Below are 27,454 nucleotides of genomic sequence, written 5' to 3'. Positions count from 1 at the left end.
TATATTTAGTTTCATATTTCAATGAATAGGTGCACTTTCCAGGGACACTAAATAATTATTTATCTTAGACAAATGCAAGTTATTAAAATCACTGATATGGCTTGAAACTAATTTTTCTTTTGCATTGCGGATGGAGTAACCGATATTGAACATATTATATAACAATTGGATCCACTGGAGCACAGTGTATTAACATACGAAAAGATATTAAAATTAAGTGACTTTTTTTTCTATTTTATATCACTGTGCTCCACTGGCGCCAAATTAGGTCCACTTGAGCACAGTGTAGGCCTATACATACGAAAATATTGAAACTTAAATGACTTTATTTCTATTTTATATTACTGTACTCCACTGGCGCCAAATTGGGTCCACTTGAGCACAGTGTATTAGATACGAAACGATATTAAAAGTAGTGACTTATTTCTATTTTATATCACTGTGCTACCCTGGTGCCAAATTGGGTCCACTTGAGCAGTAACCGTAGTACTACTATTTCTATTATTGAAGTTAATAAAGGCATAAATGGCGCTCCGTAGAGAAGTAGAGAATGCTCCAGTCGTCAGAATGACGCTCTGAATATACCACAAAATACAGAAAAAAGATTGTAATAATAAGGTGGCGTGCTCTCCCTTATTATTTCAAATATGAGTAGTAACTTTTCAAATTGAATCTACATTCGTGTGCGAAGGAGTTGTGGGATTGTGCAATACAATGATAATATACACTCACGCTTCCTTCATAATTGTTGTGTAAACCCATCGGAAACAATAATATCCGGTACACTAAATAAAATATTAATCTCACTCAAAATATGACAAGCTGTGATTGGTGAACAAATGTCATGTTTCAATTAACAGAGATGAGTGTACGTTCTTTCGCGGTTACGTGTCCCAAGTATTTTGAATGATGTCATCAATTGTTCGTGTGGTATTTGCTGTCACTTGGATATAGACTGTACAGAGCAACAGGCGGGAAATAGTGAAACAGAAAGAAGAAATATCAACTTCTTACTTTTTGAGATGAATAATCTGAAATGTGTTGTTATAGGCGATGGCGGAGTCGGAAAAACGTGTATGTTAATAAGCTATGCTACAAACAGATTTCCACGGGACCATATACCCACTGTTTTCGATAATTACTCGGGTAAGTAAAAGTTTTAGATTCATATTTTATACAGTATATTCAAGTACTATAGGATAGGCATATATTGTATTGTATTGAGAATCAGGAGAGCCATTAAACCAGGGAGGTATAAAAATATTATTATTTTTATACCTCCCTGATTAAACTACTAATAAATACTATATATAGTAAACCTTTTATACGGTCCTTAGATACGAATGGAGCCGTAAATTATACATACATGCGACTGTCATTTATCGAACTTGTTTTAAAATTATTATATGATTAGGCCTACTTAGTTGATTACATCAAGCTCGAGATGAAGCAGGGAGAGAAGAGGAGGCCACGAGGCTTCTCTTTCTTCCCTATGTTTAACTCGCTAACGGTGACTAAAAAATTAAAAATATTATTGTTGTATATATCATTATTAAATGTGTTATTATTTTATTTTCCAGTGAATGTATCAATTAATAACGTTATATATAATCTTGGTTTATTTGATACGGCTGGCCAAGAGGAATACGATCGGCTTCGCATCTTAGCATATCCAATGACTGACATATTTCTTATTTGCTTCTCGGTTGTGGAGCCAGATTCATTTGAAAATGTCAGAGACTTGTGGGTAAAAGAACTTAAAGAAAATAACCCGGACACACCATTTTTATTAGTCGGAACTCAAAGTGATCTTCGTGACGACGGATTTACAAAGTCTCGTCTCCAACGTCAAAACAAGAAAATGGTATCAGTGGAAGCAGCGGATAAATTAGCCGAAAAGATTGGTGCTGAATGTTATGTCGAATGCTCTGCATTAACACAAACAGGATTAAAGGATGTTTATGCTGAAGCCATGTTGGCAATTTTCGCCCCAAGAAAGAAATATAAAACGCACTGGTATAGTCGTTTCATGAAGAAGCCAGCATGCATGTCATCTTAATATTACGTCAACAATTTATTATAATATCGTGCTGAGATTATAGAAGAAGTGTAGTGTTCTACGACCCGGGAATTCATAATGGTTATTTGTTATAATTATCATGGTTGTTTTTTATTGAAACGACTTAAATGCATTCTTTACATTCCTATTAGTAAGCCCTTGACCAAAATATGATTAGGCCTATGAATTGTAAGGGGTTATTGAGCTATTCTACATAATGAATACTATTACAATATCATAAGTGATACGGTAATCATTTTGTATTGTATCAGACTATCAGAACTTTAAAGAACCGAACTCACTTTACGTTTGAATAGAGGTAAAAAAAAAGAGTGTGAGTGCATGGAGACCGGTGGGTGTGTCGTCATGGTGGGATGGGGTCGTCCTACTTTTAAAAGAATGATATTTTGATGTTCGTGGCTGTGCAATACTTTAAAATGGAATTTACAAGATGACAAAATCGATGCCGACGACGTATTTGGGCCACGATGACTAGGACTAACTTGATAATAATTTAATTTAATAAAATAAAAAATAAACATAAAACTATATTTATTTATTTGCAATTTGAGTAATTAAAACATGTCTCTAGTTGAGTTCTACAGTTTTATTATAACTTAGTTTCTAACTAGTTTGACCCATCACATTTTTGGGGGTTTTTTTTTAGATTGTAAATTAATTTTCCATTATATTTCGTAGCGATAGTGCTTTACCAACTTTACAGCGTGTTAAAACACTTATACAGTAGTTTGTTATTGTGCTGAGTAGCGTAGAATATAGGCCTATAGGAACCATCAATAATTGTTGTGGATGAAATTTACGCCTAAAGTAACATTTCAGCAGAGGTACCGTACGTACAATATGAACTGTAATATAATGTGAAACTCCATCTTCAACATTTAATATAGTCTGTATGTAGATACAAGCACAACGTTAATATATTTAAAAAGTCTTCAAATACAAAATCACAGTGGCCTCCTGCAATTGAAAAAAATAAACAAGTTAAAAGTTAAAAGACATGTCAATGCTGATACAGATACAGATAAACTTTATTCCATCCTTCACAGGAAATTCACAAGGTTCAAGAATACAATAATGATGAAATTGAGAAACAACAACAAATTAAGACAGATCTCTGAAAATATTCATTATAATATTGTATCCCAGTAGGGATAAACGAATTTCTATATAGGTTCGTGCGTGTCGACGCTGACCGAAGTCTATCGCTCCGTTCAATCAATCTGGAGACAGGACGATTGGGGATGGGATGGATCTGCCATAACCCTACTGTAGCAATTTTCATTTTCACCCTCTCTCCTGGTAGACCATATCAACGTCGGCACACATTCGCCAACTATCCGCCCAGCCTTTTAACAATACGATTAGATCTGTCCATATCACCTCTCATAATATTCCCTCCATCTGTATACATTTAGCTCAGTGTACCACATAATATGGAATTAAAGAAAGTGAGCAATAAGTTGTTAACATCATAGCGTTTGAGTTTATAGACAATACAATACATTCGAGAGTTTAATTCTGTAACAATGTGATCAACGATGTACTCTCCACACGAGAACGAACTGTTAAAAATAACACCTAGATATTTATACGACGATAACATTATTTACCTCCGCTAATGAGGTATGTAGTCAATCGCGTTTTTTTTTATTTGATTATTCAAAAAGTTATTGCAAGATCTTTTTTACCGAAACGAAAATACAGATAGATATGTGGTTAGGGACCACTCCATTAAATGTTGGAGGCAATCCGGACCAGTGTCCCAATTCTGGACCACTTTTTAGTATTATTTTCAAACCTGCTAGTGTTAAAAGATAGGACATAAAGTGTAAACTGAAATTGCATTTTCTAACTAATAATATTGTCCAAAAAACGTCATTTTGGTTAAAAAGGCAAGAGTTATAATTTGATTAAATGTACAGGTTTTTTGATACTAGTAGTTTTAAAATCTTCTTTTCAAATTCACCCGTTTGTTTTGGCGTTGCTGTTCTATTGTTAGTCAACTGAAACTATTGGTAGTTAAAAGGCTGGCTACATAACCATTACATACACCAAATTCGCATGCATGACATGGTTGGAGTGAAATTAGCCTAATCACACACAGCATTAAGACACAAGAATTAAACAAAATAATTTTGTTTTCTGGTGAAATCTTATGTAGGAGAATTTTACAATAGGCGGAGGTATGCACTTTCGAAGTGCCATTCTATAGTAAATACATGGTATCCCCTCTGTTGCCCTTCTTTAGGCCAACTCAGACAGCGTCGTACGACGAAGCCCCAACGAGACTGGACCTGTCTGTCCAAAGTCCTACCAACAGATAATCGTGCCAACGCTCCGCGACGGCTCAACTCAGACAGCCCGACGACCAAACCCACCCCCCCCCCCCCCCACGCGACTATATTGCCTGCGCTTCTGATTGGTTGAATTCAAGATGACGAAACAAACCTTGCAACCCGTACGCATGACCTACGTACGTACATTCATATGATTTGTAAAAGTAATAGTAAATTTAATTGATTAATAATAAACTGATAAATCCGTTTGTTTCACCTAATAAAAATAACAATAAAATGTAAGCTTATATTTTGTTTGAATAATTGAGACTAGGCATATGGGATCCATGTAAGTAAAGAGTTGGTAGGCCTAGCCAGGCCTTTTAGTAGGCCTATTAGTATCTAAATGTGGGTCACTTAGGGCCTAGGTAGTAGAAACTTAGGCTTAGGCTAGATCCAAATCAATCACAACTTCTTTTATTTTGTTAACATTTTAACTCTAGGGAATTCTCGTAACAGTCAACGATTTGAGAACGATAATGTGTCTCTTGACCCTTGTCAATTAAACAGATTAAGGAAACGCTTAAACTTAAATTAAAGTTTAGTCGAAATTTTCTCAAACTTCTCTCCTCACCTTATGGTCAACTCAATTTACTTTGATTTCTTACGTTCTTGGAAATTAACCGTGTTTTCATATCGAAAACTGAGTGTGTCAATTTTGAGTTTTTCTTCTTTTTTGGTAATTTGGTACTAAGCTAAAGCAAAAAAATATGTTACTTTTAGCTGTGGGTGTTTCTACGATTGTTACTAACTACATCGTGCCATTATTAGCTGGCGTTTTGTAACATATACCCCTTTTCCGTTCCATACGCACACAACTTTCTGAGCGGCTACTAGCTCGATCGTCGCGCTCTCGTGTGTCGCACATGGTCTCTGGATCATCGGATCAATTTTAGAGAAGAGAACACAAAAAAGCGCGGAACTGAAGAAACGTCAAAACGTCTAAATTAGGCATTTAATTAGTAAGTATGTAGACATAGGTATATGGGCGAGTGCATACGTAATGATGAATTTGTAATTTTTTCCAGTGATAAATGTGCAGGCCTTAGGAGGCCTCAGAACCATTTTTTATTTAGGGTTTTTTTGCATGCTGGCTGCTCCTCCTCCGATCCTATGAGCTGCCCCCGGCCGACGACACACAGATACTACTAAACACCAAACGGAAACAACGAGACTCCGAATGTTGCAAATACTTACCAAATGAGAGTAGATAATTGTTAATTATTTATGAAAACCCAAATTTTATAGCAAAAATCATCCAAATTAAAACGATGAGTTTAACAACAAAAACTGAAACCGAACGAGCGTATCTATGGCACGCCCATAGTGCCTTTAATAAGAGAACAATGAGTATTGAACAGCAGCAGATCGTTATAATTTGTGTTTTTTACTTTGATCATTTTAACAGAATATAATAATTCAGGAAAACATCACATTGACCTTTGATAATATATTAAATATGATTTTATTAAAGATGTATTGTCCCTTGAAACACAAAAAAATGAAGGTCAAAATATTCTAAATTTAAATTGGCCATATCAAAGTAATATTAAAGTTATTCACTTTAAGTCGAAAATTCGAGCCAAAAACAACAATTTTACGTAATTAACCGGTAAATTAATTTGATTACATTTCGTCTGGAAAATCGTCGCAAGCGAAAGTAAACAAAGATTTCAAACCATGAGTATGCATTATGCATGATGCTAATTAGGATTGTTTACAACTCGTCACGGTTGAGAAGGTGTTTTCACACAGATCGCGAGGAAGTTTTATGATTATGCATACAGAGTAGCCAAATAAGCGCGTTGCATTATGAGATATGTTTTGATCGAAAACTTTGACTGGAAGTCAAAGTTATTTTTTGAACCAAAAAACGTCTATATTTCAGTTAAATGATTTTTTTTTGACTAATTTTTGGTGAAAGTTAATAACTATTATAATACTTCAAAATGACCGGGCACTTTTTTCTAAATCTTTTTTAAAATTTTTTTTGGAATTTGACAAAGGGACAATACATCTTTAAGCATAGAGATTGGATATTATTTATTTTAGATCAAAATAGTACGAAATAATGAATGCAAAAATATAAATGTATTGTTTGGTAAATAAAAGATTTTTTTTTTCATAATTTATTTAATCATGGTACTATGCCTTATGTACAATATTATTTAAGCTCTTGATAAATATTTCCCAATAAGTTTGCTAACTAGCTCTAACTAGAAAGAACTCTGTCTTTTTATAATGGCCATTTATAAACACTATTTATGTACTGTAATTAACAGAGAGTATACGTCTGTGTCTTATACAAAAAAAATATGTAGAACAATTTATTAATAAACAATAATTGTTGTGACATATTGTAATACAAATTCGATTAAGCCTGTAAAGCCAGCCGTATCCATTTTTATACTATTATATTATTTCTGTATTTATTTCCGTTATGTAGGTATTAAATATTAGGTGTATAATGTTGATGCAAATCACGCATATATTACTATTTCTAGTGTTTTTTAAAAATAGTTTTTAGTAAAATGATCATATGCGGTGATTAAAAGGAGAGTTACTGAAACCATACTGCGCTTTAACAGCAGCTGTTTCCTCTTACAGCCACGTTATTTTGCTGACGGGATTCCCCTTTTTAAAAAAACTTTTGTTAGTGTGTCAAATAATGGACAAAACACGAACGATCGTTTTCCATGGCCGTTAAAGATTCTTCTTAATCTTATTTACTAAATAATCATATCGTTCTGAAACGTACTGTATTGTAGGTAATAAAAGAAAATAATCAAGCAAGTATAGCTCAGTGTCTAACATACATACCGGCGTTTATAAATCTAATGTTACCTCTTTGAGAATCGTTTTCCACCTTTATTATACATCCATTATTATTACATGTTATCATAGGCCTAGGCCCGATTGAATGAAAGGTAAGTCTACTGTAGGCAATCTTTGCTAGACTACATTTGGTTGAGATTGCAAGGCCTTGGATAAGCAAGGATACCTATTTGTTTAATTATAACAATAACATCTAAAGAAAGTATTTACCTCTATAGCCTATACTGACTGTAAACTTGAATTGAATTGTTTTTTGCGTCTGCATCATCATGTAATTTAGTAATTTTATCGTCACTTACGACAGTGCAAAATTACAATTGGAGACTGAATTAGAGGCACGATGTTCCACCGGCATACTAGCTACACTTACCTACACTAATAAATATTAAAGTAAAAACTAGACTAATATAGGTGTATGTTCAGTTCATCGTCTAAAAAAGGATGGCGATACAGTAAACCATGAAGAATCACTTTTTGAACTGCGATAACATTAGAGTTTGGAGTCTAGCCCTCGGCTATAAAATCTTTTGTTTTCACACAAAGTTTTTTTAGAAATAAAAATATCGCTCGACTCCCGCTCGAGATTGAAGACGACTACTGTACTTTAATAACGACCTTGGTGCCTTCCAAGTTAGCCTTGCTGCCCCTCAAATTAATGAAAAACTGGAGGCCAACTGGCTTTGCCCCTAAATCCCCAAATTTGAGGCCTGAGTTCACCATTTCCTTCTATCCTTTTAAACTGTAAATTTAGCATGATTGAATTTGTTAGAATTTAGCTAAAGCTTTGTATTTCATTTGTGGTTATTTTGTAAACCAAATTCAGTGATCTGTAAACTTTCAAACAATTCTTTTATTGTGACCGCAGATATTGTGTTTACAGTACTAACTGTACTGTATGTCCTATCTATGACTAATCTAATTGTTTATTGGAGGAGGCTACTGATTTTTAATTCAAGTAGAGTATGGGGTTTTTTTCTGCTGCATAAAGGCCCATATACACTAGTACGAATAGACAAATATGCATTTTTCATACATACTGTAAAACAAAATAAATATAAAAAACATTTCATTCTAGAACTATAGATTAACCATCTATGCTTCCATTGATGAAAATGATATTTTCACACGTCCAATCAAACGACATCATGATTAGTAAAAGCAATAATAAAAACAATACAACGATTTTATTGTTTTTATTTATCATGATGTCATTTGATTGGAATTTTAAAAATATTATTTTTATCAAAGACAGCATAAATGACTAGATCGAAAACCTTTCTAATTTCTTTTTCTTTATGTAAAAAAAAATGCATGCTTATATATTTATTGTCAGTCCTAGTGTAATGGTTATTTAAAAAAATGTTTACATCAATATTTCTACTAAATTTGTACTCCCAAAAATGATTTAAATTTTGAGTGGAAAGTTTTGGGCAAAAAAGTTAACACTGCTCAAAATACAATGCACTCTGGTGGTCGAACGTTTAGATTAAACAATTTTTCAACAGCAGTCAATAAACCATTATTTTGTGTTGCAGCTGAAATAAAAGTTGCACAACGATACCTGGTGGTATAATTGGATTAATTTATAACTGGTTATTTTTAATTTGTCCTGTTTCTACTGCCAAGAAATTGGGGGTACGTAATTTATTAACATAATTATTTAAATCTATTATTTTTTTTTACAGCAGAAACAGGCCCTATATTATTAGTTTTCAATTTTTTTTTTTAAGATCATAATATACCTAAACAAAAGCACCAAGAGTTTGCAAAATACGCCATAATATCTGTCTTGTAGTTTTGACGTACTGCCTAAAATTTTTTTCAATAATAATAAAAATGGTTCATAATTGGGATCCTGGTCAAGGTGTGTCATTTTGAAATTGAATAGAGGTTGGACATTTAAAAATACAATGTCTATTTACGCAAAATTGCGCAATGTATACGCGATAAAAATACCAGAAATAGAAAGATCTGGAAAAATTACATAGAAAAACATTATAAATTTTTTTTTTTTAGTGAAATTAATTTTTTAGGATTATTCAAATATACCCCTCTTTTGCATGTAAAAGAATAGGAAATTACAAGGTATTCCCCCCCAAAACGCAAAAAGGCGTGATTTTCAAGAAAATCGTACTCATTGAAAAAAATATGAAGTATGAGTGATGATATTTTTAAATAATAGTTGAAATGTATGAAAAATAGCAATTTTCTGGGTGGAGCTCCACTTTAAATTAACAGAAGATTTTCCATCAATAAGCCTACATTAATAATAATATTATTATCAGGTAGGCCGAATAAATAATAATTCTTCTTCTTCGAGGAGCCGAATCACCAGATGTTCAGCGCGCCGCGCGTACCGAGTTAATACTGTGAGTATTAACCAATCACAAACAGTCTTTCATCACATCTAGGGAGGACTAATAACAAATGAGGGCGCTATGTATGCATAGTTTAAATAGTTTAGTTGATTAATTTCTTCAAGCAAGTTGCGTAGCGCGGCGTGTAAAACGTTCTCTTGTAAAGTCTCAGTAAATGACTTTTGTTTATTTATCGCCACACGAAAATTACACGGTCAATATCATCGTACTCAAGAATTTGCTGGATTTTATATGTTTAATGACAGGGACACGATAATTACGCGAAAATTACTCAATCAATATCATCGTACTCGAGGATATATACGATTTACGATTCTCGCAGCGGTAGTCATGTGATGCAGTTTCAGCTAATCACGTTCACATTATACATAGGCTATGTAATATATGCCTACTAACCTCAACTTTATTTGTACATAGGATTTATAGACGAGTATTACGAAAAAATCCAAGCAGTGTACTGTACGCACACCGCACCGATGCATTGTTACCGGCGTCCACAAGGAAATTCTTTCTTTTATGTTGCAGTTATTTCGTTTTCCGAACGTGTGCAGAAAACGGATTTTCATTTGTGTAACATGTTTGCGTGTGTAACATTTCAGCACATGTTTGCTGCATTTCGCTACAATTTCTTGATCAAAAGTTATGATCTAATGATTTTCCAATTTTCAATGGGTCCCTCCTGGCGAAACTAGATGCAGCATATATTTTTTTAAAGCTTAAAATATAACGAATTGAATGAGTTTCACATTTTTTTGTATAAACGCTTTGCACATGTCCGGAAACCCGTCACAAATACCGAATACTGTACTGTATACTGCAGCACATATGTGTGTATACTGCTGTGAGGAGAGAGAGAGACGCGAGCGGGGAAAATGAGATCATTGACAATGAATATAAAATTTCAATTTCATATGTATAAAAAACGGAGAAACGGAGATTTTAAACTTAATATGACCGAATAATGCCCCAGGTAAAGTTTATATTTATGTTTTATTTAAAGATGTATTGTCCCCCAAAAACATGAAAAATGAAGATTAATTAAATCAGACTTTGAATATGTTATTTTGTAGTTTTAATAAAGTTAATCACTTCCATAGAAAAAAAATGAAAAAAAATAATGTTTTCACCTATAAATTGACTAAATAAATGGTTAAATTCAACCAAAAACCCACTGGCTGGCAGCCAATTTGGCCATTTTTGCTTTAAATTACATTTTTTTCAGGTAAATACATTTTTTTTAGATCCAGTTTTTGGTCCAAGTGGATAACTATTATGTTACATTAATATGGCATATTAAAAAAAAATGTCGTTAAAAATTATATTTTCAGGGGGACAATACATCTTTAATAAAAATCTTAGCCCAGCTTACATTACAGATAATAAATACTGCAACATGTGGATGCGTAGACTACGTTTTGGACGCGTGGCAACTTCGTAGGTTTCATGTGACGTAATCTACACATGCTACGCGTAGTCTATGAAGCGATATATATAGCTAGGAGGGGAAATCCCAATGTTCCGATTTATTGTGTACTGTGTGCTGCATGCACCACACACGCAATTAGTTAATGAATTTGAATACTAGTTTTCATCAAATTTAAAATGCGAGTTAATTAAATTGAAGTAATAAATGTATTAATATTAGTAAACGGTAAAATGGCAACTTTATCGTTCCCAAAAAGTTAAACTGACAGAATTTGCCCACTTTGTTAAAGCTAATGCATAAATTATTCATGAGCACCGTCCTATAGCTTCCTGTCATGTTTCGTAAAGTCCCTATTGAAAGTTGGACGGGGAGTTATTCTGTACGAGGAGTGGCTAGAGAAACTAAATTTGTTGTCTCTTAAAGGACCAACGTGAAGTTTTTTTTAATCTTGTTTGTCTTTCGATGTCTGTATAATAAGACTCCTGTGTGCTTTCTTTTTCCAGTTTTTGCTGTTTTAACATTTTTTTAAACTTTATATTGATAAATAATTTTATGTAGTTAAGTTTTTCTGGGACATGATATCGAACAAATAAATGAATTGAAATTAACATAGTCACTTATATCACTTTTAACAATTTCGTGACTTTTTCAAAACTGTCACAACACAATGCGTGTTCCTTTGGATGCCTAGTATTATGTCTAGGGTAACAAAATGGAAGCCTACACGTGGGTTTTGGTACTAATAGAAACTCAGTATTTTATAATTGTACAGTTGCGATTAACCATGCGATGTATGATGAGTACTCCTTTTGTTTGGATACGTCTGCAAATTATTGATTTTTATTTTTTTAGATAATATTCAGACATGTTACCAACAACAAAGTTTGAGTCATTTTTGAGGAGTTGGATCGGTGTAGTTGGTGTCATGGCATTTGGAAACACACTTAACTGTTTTATATCTGGAAGTTCAACTGTTCAGAGACTCTATGCAGGTTCTGAAGACCAAGGTATGATTATTTTGAAACACAATCAACAATAGTCATCCCCTGCCCCCCTCTTAGACTTTGTCCTCGGACCCTGTACACGCAGGCTTGGTATGTGTGGTTGAGAAGTCTTGGGCTAAGTCTGTGGTTAGCAAAGTTAAAAAGGATGAACTAAAACTCCTAATTAAAACTTTAAAAGGCCCATATTTTCACGCTCCTAAACAAATAATCCATTCATTACAAATATGTCCCATCCGTAACAAAAATGTCTGTCCCGTTCCTACGAAAAATGTCATTAATATATTTTTTGAAATATGATACTTTTATCTGAAATGTTAAAAACACCACAAAACTACTATTAAAATTATATAGGATAATTATGAATTTTGAAATGTATATATGAAATTTAATAAACAAAATATGTGTTATAAAATGGTTGACTATGTACAATAGGGACATAAAGTAACTATATCTGACAAAAAAATGTTTAAAAGATTCATGGTTTGTGTAATAATTAGGATTTAACTGATCATTGCCCCATCCGTAACAAAAATGTCCCGTTCGTAACAATATATTTTTGAAGTATGATATTTTCATCAAAATATAAAATTTTCAAAAAATGTGTTCATAATCTAAAGAGATATAGTTCTCAGGAGGAGAAAATGAAATATCAAGATTTTTGCGTCAATACTTTTAAAATAAACTTTAAAAAACCACCTAAAACGTCGCGGACAACAACATTTTAATTAAATACTTGATTATGTATTATTGAGACATAAAGTAACTATATCTGTTGGAAAAACAGTAATAAGATGCATAGTTTATGAAATAAATAGGATTTTAAAATGTCCCATCCGTAACGTCAAATATGGTTTTTTCATATTTAATAATATTCAACGACTTATTAAAAAATAAATATCATAAAATTTAAAAAAATGTTATTTAATAAACTTCAATATGTCTACTTTGAGAAATGGCCAAGAGTTATATCAAAATCAGTAAATGAAATTTTTCAACCCACCGACCAAACACTGTGGAATGCCTCAATAAACATCATCGACAGCAGTTTACCATGAGAGCATAGAGCAAAGCTCTATGATCTATGAAAGGAACTAAAGTTGATAATGGCACGTGGTCTAATCGACATCTGTTTATGTATGCCATACCAAAGCTAAACACGGTAGCTTTTATGTTCTATATTTAGAAACTGACTGCAAGCTTTGATCGCTGAATTATTTGTCGTCTTCTGAGGTTTTACCAGTTCCAGAAACATTAATTTTAGGTACTAAATGGATAATGACATAAATAGCTGTTTCAGTCAGAGTTGGTGTAGGTGGAGCCTGCTCTATTGATTACACATCACCAACAGCAGCGGGTCTTTGTGAGAAGGGAATATCACGTGGTCTATGATTGGCCGACAGCAGAGGAATTGAGTTGATTGACAATGTCACGTCTTCTCATTGGCTACTCTTGTGTATGTGGCTATGTCGTATGCTGCGCATCATAAGTATGATTACCTCGTTCTATATTTAGAAACTGAATGATCGTGCCGTGGGAAAATTCTAACCATTATAGTCGTCTTGACGACAAGCTTCATCATTTTCCCGTATATAGTAATTTTTATTTAATGAACAACTCCACATTCCAACAACTTTACAATTTAATTTATTTTAAACAGATTGCTTTCGACCGATACTTTAACATCGATATGATTTGATGATATTTTTATATATTATCACCTTATTTATTTAATAATATAAGAAGCCGGTTTTCCACTAGATGAATTTAATATAATAATTTTAGTCGATTGTATATGATGATCAGTAAAAAGAAAGTAGCCTATCGCCATCTCAGTGGCGACAACAATACTGTATAAATTAATAAAGATAATTTAAGTAGAGTACGTTGGTGGTGCGTTTCGCCCGCCTTTTTCATTTTGCCTTCTTATAATACCGACATGAAATGATTACTAGGCCACTGTAAAACTGTAAGTGTTTTCATTCATATTTTATACACATCACAACCTAATTGAACCGTCCAAGCAAGGACTTATATCTTAGCCTAGTCCTTAAACTAGGCCTAGCTTAATTAGGCCTATATCCTGGTCTAGAGGCCCTATCAGTCTCTAGAGATTAGCCACTACCTAACTAACTAGACCTAGTAGCTATAGGCAAAGTCCGTATAGTAGTAGTAGGCTTTTCAACTGCTGTACTAGGCCTACTTAAATTATAGGCTAGCCTAGATGTAGGCCTACTAGGTAGGTCTATTAAGTATTAGGTTAGGCATGCATTATATTATGTATTATCTATCCTATTTTATAATATTCATTAATAATATTAAATTCAATTTCTTTGTTTTTTATAGGCATCTAGGAACTAAATGGATGATGTGTTTTAGTCAGGTGGGGAGGTGGCTGTTCATCTTTAAAACAATAGGCCTAGCTCAATCATAATTTTTAATTTTACAGTAATTAATTTTGGGGAAAAATAACAAATTACAACGCTCTCAGTTTTATTGTTAACCCATACCTTAATTGATCCTTTTAAATGCAGTGGGACCACAAAAATAATGGCGGGATATAATGAAAAACGTAGTGGGATGGCAGTGAAATCCCAGTGGGATATGGGATAAAATAATCTCCTGTGGGATACCAACGGGATTGCAGGATTATAATAAAAAAAACCGTAGTGGGATGATGTTACCGCAATCCCGGAATTGCAGGATATATAAAACAAACCATCGGGATCCCACCGGAAATCCTGATTGTTCGTTTTAAATTCAAGCGGGCCATCGGGAATTATGGTCGGGATTCCCGGTGGGATTTTACGCAAATCCCACCGGGATCCCGCCAGAAATCCCGATCATTTTCTTACGAGGGTTGCCACAAAATTGTAATAAATGGATCATTAGTTTAGGAGATGGCTAAGTTGCATATTTATGCTCATGATATGAAGGCGGTGGATGACGGAGAGTTGATTTGTTGTAGGTGATCAGGACAAAGTATACATTTATTTAAAACTAAAAAACCTTTGCCTACAATTTTGTCCCGCTCATATGCTAGATTCAGTGGCCTCTATGATCTAATTAAAGTCAACTACTAAAAGTGAAAAACTTAGGCCTACCATGTATGCATTTGCTTCGTATTGATTGGTCATTTTATTATTTTATTTAAAAAACTTGCTCTCTGTCTTGATCCCAGACAAATCATTATGCAGACCAAATGCAGTCGAAAAAATAAATGGAACATTGGGCTTAAACGCATGGGCAATTTAATCTTGTGTATCAATTACTGTCCCCCTTCGTTTACTGTTAACACGATTATAATAACTACATCCTTTATAAGCTGAATTACAGGCATGCAAGTAAAAAATATAATATTTCTTTTGGGAGCTCTACTTTTTTTGCAAAATGCTGATTAAATTACTATGCAGTTAGTGCCACTTTATGGTGTCATTAATGATTACACTATTTTTTCATAATTATCTTTAAATTATAAATGAAAGTTATAGAATGCATACAATATGTGTTGATCATGAACTTGAAATAAAGTTGATTGCTTCAAGGTTTAGCAGGATGAATACAGTTTGAAATGGTTTAAACTCTTTGAATCATTTCCCTGACTCTACTGTAATTTGTTTTTCATAACATTGAATAATGATGTACAGTTGTATGTTTTCTTATATTGATAGTGTCACTACATATGCAATTATTTACTCGCCAATGATTGATATGTGACTCATTTTGTAAGTTCTGTATATTGCAATAAATTTTCCAAAATGATTAAGTTTGTTCGCTTATATAAGATAAAAAGGGGTGTATATTTTTTAGTTTAACTACAGTAGACCTTTCGGGACCTAACAAATTGTCCCCTTCATAAGGATGTCCCCTGTTGGACACAACCAAAAAACAAAAAAAAAGTTCCCTTAATATTAATAGGGGTTTTCGCAGGGAAAAATCTGATATAAAAGAAAATGAGTGAGTTCTGGCCATTTCTCATTTTGGAGCTTCCAAATTCTGGAGAACGGAGTACAGTAGTTAAGATGACTAACTATATATTTATATGCATGTTTTTGCTTGTCAATGTTATACAAGAAAAGTAACAATGAATAGATTATGTCATTTGGTGGAAGTCTAACAAATTCAGTAAATTGAATTTATTATTTCTGTTTTTACTCCAGTTACCTCATTGGCTGTTAGATTGTTTGGAGTCTGGACCTTGCTTGCAGCTGTTTTACGTGTTGTGTGTGCATTCTACATATATAATAATCAGTAAGTAACATTTACAACATTAATTGTTGTTAACTGTTAACATTTGTTATTGTCTTACAATTAATCTTTTTCCTTTGAACAAATCTATAAAAAAAAAACAAAAAAAAAACGAGCCACTTATTAATGTATATTATATCTCTTAACTTTGCTTGATAATACTTAACCAGGACACTTACCAACTATTCACTTAAAATAACTTGTAACCGATACCACTGAAATTCACTCCAATGTGCAATATTCTTATGCAGCTTAGTTAATTTAGTGGAAATGCACAAATATATACAGTATATATATATGCCCAAAATTTTTGATCCAGCCACTGATACAGCATTGTCATTTTTTTTTTAGTAATTTGCATCTGAATTTTAAATGATAAAGATGAACAAATCTGTGAGAATGAGAAAAAGTCACCCCAACCAAATTTAGAACCCAGAACCTTGTGTTTAATATCTAACCATTAGACCACTGGGACTTACTTTCATACCATAGTTTTTGTTTGATATATTATTCATGAGCTATATTTTCTAGATTAAACTAATTCAAATTAAGAGACAGAAGGAAGGCTTGTTGTATAATAAGACACAGAATCACACAAATATTATCAACACCCGAAGGAGGATTCCAAGAAGCAGCCAACAGGATAATCATGAAGGGACAAAGTAGAATTTACCAATCCAAAATCATTATATTTACCTATTTATTTTGTATTTTCAGGATTTACTTACTTACATTATTCTCATTTGTGTTGGTGTTTGTACATTTTATGTCAGAGTTGTTAATCTTCAAAAGTGCAGTTTTTTCTGTTGAAATAGTATCCCCATTGGCAATATCTGGTAAGATGGTGAATTTCTATTTTTTTAAACTTTTTATTTTTTCCAGCCACAACTTCAATCTGACCAATAGCAATGATTAGAAATGCATTGAGTTGCTGGATTTGAAATCCTAATTACAGAGGTTCCAACTTGGGAAAGTCCATTCGCAGGAGATTTTCTCGTGAACCACATTCAAGTTTTCGGGGCGTCATAAGTCAAACGCGCGGGGAATCGAAAATCAACACATGTGTCGTTTACGTCTCTTGAAAACTTTTTATTTACAATATTTTACAAATAGCAAGTTTTTTAAGTCTTTCATCCATCATGATCAGTATGTTAGGGGCCGTGTCAAAATTATATTACTCCGTGTAACGCAGTAAACACAAAGTTTACCGTGGTTAACGGATGTTCGTTTATGCATAAACTTGTGGATTTCATTAATTGCGTTAGCAAATTGATTATTCATAAGTAAGCAAATGAATATTCATGAGTAGAAACAGGAGATACGCTCCGTTGATTTTTTAAATTAATACAAGCGTTTAAACAATAAATATCCTGCCTAATTTATTACATTCTACTGTTACTATTATTTATACCATTAAACGTTCAAAAACAAGCCGCACGCTTTCATGACCAGACAGTGGGCAAACCCTGTCAACGTCTAAATATAGCACGATGTCGTTGGTGGTATATACAAGCATGACGGCTAGTAGGATGAACAAGACGGCGCTAATATTATTAGGTGAAAATATAATTCTGAAAAAAATATTCGTGTACTGTTTTTTTCTTTTCATTAAAAATCATTAAATAAAATAATTACATTTACACAAATGTCTTACGGAAAATGGTCTTTTATTTTTCTATTTCTTCTATCCAGAGAATTCGACTAGAGAGCTCGAAACACACGTGATCGCCACTGAGCTAGAGCGAAACTATAGCCTACTGCTGACACTGTTTTAGGGTGTGTACGTCAAATGGAATGTCCACAATAATCGTTCTTTCGGCGTCGAAACTCGCGTGATGAACACACATGGTAATTTCTTAACAGAGGGGCGCGTGTACATCAAGTGGAATTTCCACAACAGTCGTTGGTTCGGGCAACAAACTCGCATGGTGAACACACGTGGTAATTTCTTACCAGAGGGGTATGTGTACATCAAATGGAATTTCACAACAGTCGTTCGCCGTTTGGGTAACAAACTCGCATGATGAATATACACGTGGTAAATTCTTACCAGAGGGGTACGTGTACATCAAATGGAATTTCACAACAGTCATTCGGCGCGCGTTCGGGTAACAAACTCGCATGATGAATATACACACGTGGTAAATTCTTACCAGAGCAGTACGTGTACATCAAATGGAATTTCACAACAGTCGTTCGGCGTTCGGCAGGGCAACAAACTCGCATGATGAATATACACGTGGTAATTTCTTTCCAGATGGGTGCGTGTACATCAAATGGAATTTCTACAACAATCGTTCGGCTCCTCGGAATTGTTTTTCCAACGATTGATCGTGCGGCTCACGAACACACATGGTAGTTTCTTACTTATGGAATTGTTTTTCTACAAAGATCGTTCGCATTAAACACACGTACTATGATGATAGGTTTATTTTAAATAAAAATACAATAGCCTACATATAGTATAATAAGCCTTTTTAGGACCGTGCGTGCAGTACTGGGACCGTGGGAAAATGTGAAAGACCGTCGGAAAATTGTGATTTTTCATTGTAAATATTTAGATCAGACAAACAAATTTACAATGAAAAATATGGTAAAGTATGTAAAACTGTATTTTAATGTTTAAAAAAAATCATTACTGCACTTTACTATACTAAGAATAACATTGTATACAGTATGTACAAATAGCAGAGCCTTGCAGCACGACGGTGACGGCCACACAAGGGAATTCCCCTGTCCACTGAACAGACGATACTACAGCGTACTCTACTGAGTACTACATTATACCGCGTGTTGTCGCTGAAAAAAAAAATAATTCGGGCTCAAGAAATGGGAATTCCCCTGAATTGAAAACAGTGGAAACAACACACATAACGTATAATGTATTACAAAATGTTCAAACCGTTTACCGCGTTTACTGTTTTTTTATTATTCAGTAAACGAATCCGTAATTACCTCATGAATATGAATGAGGCAAAACGTTAGTAGCGTTAGCGCTTAACGCTTCAATGAACATGGTTACACCCACCTCATTAACGAATTGTAATACACAGAATAACGTTAACCGCGGTGCACCGCGTTACACGGAGTAATATAATTTTGACACAGCCCCTTACATATATACAATATTTACACATAAGTTGGCTTAATTTTGACATAAGTTTATCCATCAGTATTTTTACATGGACACATCCTCAGTACAAAGAATTTAAAAAATATATATTTTAACTAAAATTCAGTATATAACATAATTTAACTTAATTACATAATGTACAATATTTACACATGATAGTATTGCCCAATACAATTTACTCAATTTTACAGATAGAAGTCAATGATATTTTATACAGTTAAAAACACACTGTATGCTACACTATTTATTAAAATTAACACTGAACAGCTGCTGCTAATTAACTCTTTTGGCATCAGCCAGTCGAACATTATGGTCACTTGTGGCTTTCTTTGCAGCTGAGAGTAGTGTGGTACTTGGTTGCAGACCATGACAATCCAAGTCAGTAAACATGTTTATCTTACAAGACATTAGATTTATCAAAGATTTGTGTGACAAACTAGCTCTGAATTTAGTACGGATATGTCCCATGATACTGAATGCTCTCTCAACGTTGCAGTTTGAGTGTGGAAGCACCAATAATAACTTCATCCATTTTGACAGTTGTGGGAAACGATAGTTGGTAGTTGTTACATACTTAACAGCTGATATTCTCTGCCAAAATGCATCTGGCTTCATGTCATCATGACCAGGGATCAAAGTACCTAAGTTGGTAGCCTGGTAATCTAGGATTTCAGAGTCCAAATCGATCAAGTCCTTTGCATTGAAATATTAGGGAAATTGTTTGGCCATGGTATCTGTAACTGTTGAATCCATATTATCCTGGTTTGATGGCAGAATGACATCCATATGTTCCACAATGTAATCGACCAGCGGAAATTTCTGTATGATCTTAGTGAAGCTCAGGACAAGGAATCGCCTAGCATCATCGTAGAATCTGCTAGTAACACGTTTTGGCAAATCTGAAATGTCGTCGCTCATCATAAGTAACTTGGCATCTCGACCTATGCCCAAATTGACATTGTCCCATTGAAAATCTACATTGTCTATATCTAAATCTTTCATAGTAGTCGGATTGCCGGATATGTTGTGCAATAAAGTGCAATACCGCGTAATAGCTCCTCTACATAACTCTTGATTTGGTGAAGCACAGATGTCTTTTGCTGAAACACAAGATTGAAATGATCAAATACTGGCGTGATGGATAAAAGAAAGTTTGCATAGACCTTCATCATGGTGTCTTTCAAACGGTCATGAATAGAGCGTCCTTTCTGATTCTCAGATCGTGAAGCAAAATATGACAGAAATGCGTCCAACTGTCTGATCAAGTGCGCAAGTGATTTCCCAAGTGATATTAACCAACATGTTGGACAGTGCTTCTTCACTCTTTCTTCAGCAACACAACAGAATTCTTGAAATTCTTTCAAATCATCACGGCGTTTAGATATCAATTATCAGAGATTCTGGACACAAGTACAGTTCTTTATAAGCAGCTTTTGTGCAAATATTAACAAGATGACTGGGGCATCCAACACTGTAAATACTAAGGCTCCTCTCTTTGATTTTGGACAGTACCGAATTTCGCTTCCCGATAATGACATTACAATTATTCGATGAAAAGCCAACAATGTTCTCCCATTGTAGGTTCATCATTAAAATACCTTACAAGGCGTATCCGGATATTCACCCCCTGGACATTTACCCCCCGGAAAACTACCCCCCGGAAAACTACCCCCCGGACAACCACCACCTGGACAACTACCCCCTTAGGACAACTACCCCTTTAGGACAACTACCCCCCGGACAAATACCCCCTTAGGACAACAACCCCCTTAGGACAACTACCCCCTGGACAACTACCCCCGGACAATTACCCCCTAGGAACAATTACCCCCTAGGAACAATTACCCCCGGACAATTACCCCCCAATCATTAATATGATTTACTTGGTCACAATTGGGTTAGGCCCTAGCCTAGGCGCATAGGGCCTAGAACCTCATCACTGAAACTGCACCATCACCGCGCCGACTGCCGCCAACACTCACATGGCTACCTAATAGGGAGGCCTAGGCTAGGCCTACATCATTTATTTTAGAATATAATTGGGAGCAGGCAACACGAATATAATGCACACAGAAACTTGAATACATTAATAACATACCTTTATATGTCTTTCGACGTCGGCCATTCCACCATTTTTTACAGAAAATCCAGCATTACAAACGGTGCATTTGCATTGAGAAGTATCACCTTTTAACTCAATAATACATGGGTACTTTGCAGTGAAATCAGGCTTAAATGAACATGAATATTTGCGTTTCTTCGCTGCAGGCATCTCGATAAATTAGTTTTCTCTTCTATAATTAAATATGTGTTTATGTTTCAACCACTGATGTTAAACTAACATTTGAGTTGTAGAGCATATAGAGATATCTCTATTATTATGCTCCTCCTAGGCGCGGCGCTGTTGACGCCTGTTCGATCGTGACAGCTCACCTTTTGTTGTGTAGCACCGTGCATGTTTATATTATTGTTACGGTTCAACAAAGGCAGTGCATACAAATAAAAATACAATAGACCATGGAGCCTCCATGAATAGACATTGTTTCAACATCCTGCCTCACTTTTGTCTGGTTATTGACTATTGTTGACCTGAGCTGAGCCTGGTAACGTAAATCAATTTGGCCAAAAATATGGGGAAATTTAAAAATGCGGTAGAAAAATAAAAATGCGGTAGAAAATGTCGAGATAGCGGTAGCGCGGTAGATGGGTACTAAAAGCGGTAGACTACCGCGAGTAGCGGTAGACTTGGGACCCCTGTAATTAAGTCTCTGCCACTACTGTCAACCTGTCTGAGCCAAACAAATTCGGAAAAACTCTCCTGACATCATTCAGTGCATATAGTAGAGCAGTTAACGCCATAAAAATAGCCAAGTTGTGCACTTTATTACCAAAGCATGAAACTTGCCAGAAAGTTTCTTTGATGTATATAGATTCAAAATATCAGGGGGGTGCCAAGTGTCCAACGTCCGGTATCTTGATTTCAAAATGGCCACCATAAAAACAAAAAGTGTTCATATCTTGGCAACTATAAACAGTAGAGACTTGGTTCTGGTGTTAAATTGTTCACAAACCACATATTTCTATTTGCTCCAATGAAAAGTTTCGTCCAAAAATGACCGGAAATGACGTTTCTTCCAGTTTGACCTTTGACCTCTTATCTGCATATCTCTGCACCGTCTTTCAAAGTACTTACTACAAACTTATCCTGCATTTGTGCAGTAGACCTACTTTCATTAGTCAGAAACTCAGATAATTCTTGTTCATTTTCGTTGCATCTAAAAAAATGTACTTCATTTTTATGGTAATGGGCCTTTGCTGTAAACCATCTGAATCCTTTTCCTCGATTTTCTCTAGTCATTGATTTTTTAGCAAAATCCGAACCAAATCAATTCGTAAAAGACATCTCAATATAATTATTCAAGTAATCCTCAAATTAGTGACATGGACCTACAATATACTGTTCTGTACAAGACCATTTTAGGCATCCACCTGTGGACTTTCACTTTGAAGGTCTTGGTCTCCTAATCGTACAAGAAACAATGTCTGATTTAATAATCAATCAAAGTAGTGGGTCCAGACAAAGAAGGGGGTGTAAGACCATCCACACACAAAGAAGGGATTATAAGACCATCTACAGACAAAGAAGGGGGTATAAGACCATCCACAGACAAAGAAGGGGTATAAGACCATCCACAGACAAAGAAGGGGTGTAAGACCATCCACAGACAAAGAAGGGGTGTAATACCATCAACAGACAATGAAGGAGGTATAAGACCATCCACAGACAAAGAAAGGGGTTCAAGACCATCCACAGACAAAGAAGGGGTGTAAGACCATCCACACACAAAGAAAGGGGTATAAGACCATCAACAGACAAAGAAAGGGGTGTAATACCATCAACAGACAAAAAAGGGGTGTAAGACCATCAACAGACAAAAAAGGCGGTATAAGACCATCCACAGACACAGAAGGGGTATAAGACAGTCCACAGACAAAGAAAGGGGTTCAAGACCATCCACAGACAAAGAAGGGGGTATAAGACCATCCACAGACAAAGAAGGGAGTGTAGGACCATCCACAGACAAAGAAGGGAGTGTAGGACCATCCACAGACAAAGAAGGGGTGTAAGACCATCTACATACAAAGAAAGGGGTGTAAGACCATCCACACACAAAGAAAGGGGTGTAATACCATCAACAGACACAGAAGGGGGTATAAGACCATCCACAGACAAAAAAAGGGGGTATAAGGCCATCCACAGACAAAGAAGGGGGTATAAGACCATCCACAGACAAAGAATGGGGTATAAGACCATCTACAGACAAAGTAGGAGGGGTAGGACCATATTAACCGAGGAAGCATACAAAAAGAAGATGCAATCAAAATAGGCCTACCACTTGGAAAACAATAAATTGTAGAATAACTGAGGCTTGATTGTTGAAATATAAAGGGTTCTTTGTAAGGTCATTAATAATATATTGATATAAACACGATCATCATACTATTCATTTGACATTCAAATACAGTCTATCTCGAAAAGAAGCTCATACTATCACCTTTTCGAGGTTTTACGGTATTCCATAACATGTATGTTATTTCCTCTGTCAAACTCTTAAAACTTTTAGCGAAGCAGAAGGTGCCAACATCATTGAACTAATGGTACCACCTAGCTCAATGTTGACCAATTTTATGTACTATATACAATTTAAGTCCATTAATCATTTAATATAATTACGCCTATCAGGTCAAAGTTCAAAATTAGGTGCATTTAAGACCAACAAAAACCACATACAGTATATTCACATAATTAAAAATCAATAAATAATGTCAAAGGTCATAAATTGTATTTCCGGTCATTTTATGTGAAAATGCTTCATTACTACAAATATAAATGTATTTATTCTGAACAAAATGACACCAAAATCGATTGAAAATGACCAGTAGTTACAGAGATATACAAATACGACGTCAAAGGTTAAACTGAAAGAAACATCATTTCCGGTCATTTTTGGATGAAAATTTTCATTAGAGCAAATAGAAATATATAGTTTGTGAACAATTTGAGACCAGAATTAAGTCTATAATGTGTATAGTTGCCAAGATATGAACAGTTTTTGTTTTCATGGTGGCCATTTTGAAATCAAGATGGCCGCCATACCGGACGTTGGACACTTGGCACCCCCCGATATTTTGAATCTATATACATTAAAGAAACTTTTTTGCCAAGTTTCATGCTTTGGTAATAAAATGCACAGCTCATGTCATTAACTGCTCTACTAATACTGTCAGTCCGTCAGTCTGAGCCAAGCAAATTCCGCAAAACTCCCTGACATCATTCGGTGCATACTGTCAGTCAGTCAGTCTGAGCCAAGTAAATTCCGCAAAACTCACTGACATCATTCAGTGCATACTGTCAAGTCAATCTGAGCAAAGAAATTTGGCAAAACTCACCGACATCATTTAGTGCATACATTAAATAAATTTCTAATTTTAGCAATAATTTGATTAAAATAAATATACGCAGAGAGAGAGATAGATATTGACTTACTATTTACTTTATTAGCAAATAAGCGGTTTTTATAAACATCAACATATTTACCTACGAAGGGGTTTGAACTCTGAAAAATGAATTCAGTAATAAAAAAAAAGAGAAGGTATTCATAAAAACAAATGATGCAAAGTTATAGTATATTTTTGTTATAGTTGAACATACGTACATATTATACTGTTTTAAAATATTAAAGCATTAACATCTTTATTATTATTTTTTAGGAACATCAGTAATTTTGATGATTATTGGAAGATGGTTTATTCAGACACAGAAGGTCAAGAGAAGATAACAATTTAAAATAAACAAGAGAAAGCTATTATTGTTGGAGACACATAAGATATGAAGTTGGAAAACAAAAGAAAGCTATGATTGTGGGACAAATTAATAGTTAAGGAAAGCTGTATTAATTGCCAGAGATGATCATATTAGAGAAAGATAGCTAAAAGTTGTAATTACAGTATACCAATATCAATCAGATAAAAAACGGCTGTATAACTGCGATACCGTAGCTGCAAAGACAAATTATAGAAGTTAGGGAAGCTGTATTAATGCCTGAGACTGATAGGATTAAATAGAAGGATACCAATAAACAAATACTGTAACTGCAAGAAATCAATATTTTAAAGAGAAGTTGAGAGAACTGCTATTGATTGCCAGAAACTGATGAGACTCAGAAAAGATAGTTCTGAACTGCAGAATACCAATAGGAATATAAATACAAAGACCATAAGAAGTTAGGGAAAGCTGACTGGTAACATTTATTCTGAATTAAAAGTATATACCAAAGGATATAAATAATAAAAATTGTAACTGCAAGAAATCAATATTTTAAAGAGAAGTTGGGGAACTGTATTGATTGCCAGAAACTGATATAATTTTGAGAAGACACAGTTAGTTCAGAATTACTATATACCAATATAGATAATACAAGATTTAAAAATGCTACAAACTGTTAAGACCAACAAGAAGAGATGTTTAGGAAAGACTGATAACATTTATTCTGATATGCAAGATACCAATATGTAACAAAAACTGTAATTGCAAGAAATCAATAATTTAAAGAAGTTGGAGAATTGTAATAATTCAGATTTCTGATTTGATATATTAAGTTATTATACATTCCTATATGACGTACATTTTCCAGAGACCAGTAAAAAAAGATGAAGGATTTAAAGCTGTATTGTGGGATATATAAGAAACAATTACAAATATGTAGCTGTAGAGACCAAAATGATTTATATAGAAGATAGGGAAAGCTTCAATTACAATAGGGAAAGGTAGGATTGCAGGAGACAATGAATAATATTAATGATAGGGAAAGCTGAGGAGGAAGAGGAGGAGATATTGATTCGAGAAGGTAGGGAAAGTAATTACATTATAGACAATAGGATACATTTTGGAGTTGCTATAGTGAGTATGGCATCTTAATCATGATTAATGACAAAACGCTAATCTATAATAAGCATAAAATTTTCATTTATACTACTACATTTCGCCAACGTTCAGTTTACTTTTTTCGAATAGGTTAAAGCTTAAAAAAAAGAACATAACGGACATAATAAATATATTATTTACTAAAATTCTTAATTAATCCAAATTTGAGTACAAGTACAGTATTGGCCTAGACTGATACTACAAACAGATTCATATCCTACCTTTCTCCCTTATCTTGTACAGTCCTAATGCATGGATGTAATTGTGCTTGATGGAGGGATGGTCAAAGGCTTTCATCAACCCCAATTCCAACATACTGTAGCACCAATCGAAGAAAGTTTTTGATGTACGTCTGAAATACTTTTTTATTTTGTTCTCGCCCACAATTTTATATCTTTTCTTTCTTGCTGTACTTTCTTGTCTTGTTTTGTGTTTTTTGGTATTTGAATTAGGTGTCACAAAAACAGTTCATACTATCAGAATATTATCTAGCCATAGCTTATACATATCGTAATGTTAAGGCATTTGTAATTTGTAGCAGTATCAGCAACTGTAGTTTCGCCGATTGATAATTCTTCTGGCAAATAGTTCACAAAAGTCATGACGTGTCAATATTTCCTGAATTTGTGCCGAAAATGTTGTGCATTCATCATCATGCATTCTTCAGTGGCCCAAAATCTCAGTTCAAGAGGCTATAGCCAATGTGTTATATGGTCGAAGGCATAATATATCAACACCAATGCATTTAGCTAGTTGTATTGTCTCTAGTGTTATATGCCTGGATGTAACTATTAAAAATAACAAAACTGGTTGAACTGGGCAATGTTCTTTATAAAGAAATCCATAGTATTCTATACAATGATGCTGAACAACCAAACAGTGTTGCAGGTGGTATGTTTGTTACGTGTGTTATAACAAAAGGATAGGTGTATGATCCAGCAGCATTGCCACATATTGAAACTGTTATTGCATTTGAATGCACTTGCTTCTTCTCCATTGTTGCCATTCTCTTTTTAGTTGGCCAATATACTG

The 27,454-nt window shown here is 34.4% G+C and overlaps 3 protein-coding genes across 4 annotated transcripts in view; 2 read left to right on the top strand and 1 right to left on the bottom strand.

Annotated features, from left to right (window-relative positions):
- The window catches only part of LOC144852502 (mitochondrial 2-oxodicarboxylate carrier-like), a 163,414-nt gene that overhangs the window by 102,297 nt on the left and 33,663 nt on the right, over positions 1-27,454 (bottom strand). The gene's annotated exons all lie outside the window — the stretch shown is intronic.
- On the top strand, positions 778-2,154 carry LOC144851482 (cell division control protein 42 homolog). The gene is made up of 2 exons (XM_078708976.1): positions 778-1,146; positions 1,581-2,154. The coding sequence occupies exons 1-2, from the start codon at positions 1,023-1,025 to the stop codon at positions 2,057-2,059; spliced, it is 603 nt and encodes a 200-aa protein (XP_078565102.1). The 5' UTR covers positions 778-1,022; the 3' UTR covers positions 2,060-2,154.
- On the top strand, positions 5,253-27,384 carry LOC144852509 (ergosterol biosynthetic protein 28 homolog). Of its 2 annotated transcripts, XR_013614299.1 has the most exons (6): positions 5,253-5,378; positions 11,908-12,062; positions 16,217-16,307; positions 17,022-17,140; positions 25,210-26,345; positions 26,666-27,384. XR_013614299.1 is itself a non-coding variant. In XM_078710356.1 (5 exons), the coding sequence occupies exons 2-5, from the start codon at positions 11,921-11,923 to the stop codon at positions 25,275-25,277; spliced, it is 420 nt and encodes a 139-aa protein (XP_078566482.1). In that variant the 5' UTR covers positions 5,253-5,378; positions 11,908-11,920; the 3' UTR covers positions 25,278-26,476. The 2 variants fall into 2 exon arrangements, 1 of the variants encoding a protein (XP_078566482.1); XM_078710356.1 differs by lacking the exon at positions 26,666-27,384 and having other exon boundaries at positions 25,210-26,476.

The sequence above is a fragment of the Antedon bifida genome, chromosome 9, assembly GCF_963402885.1.
Source record: "Antedon bifida chromosome 9, ecAntBifi1.1, whole genome shotgun sequence".
Classification (NCBI taxonomy): domain Eukaryota; kingdom Metazoa; phylum Echinodermata; class Crinoidea; order Comatulida; family Antedonidae; genus Antedon; species Antedon bifida.
This window is presented reverse-complemented; position numbering and strand designations above follow the sequence as displayed.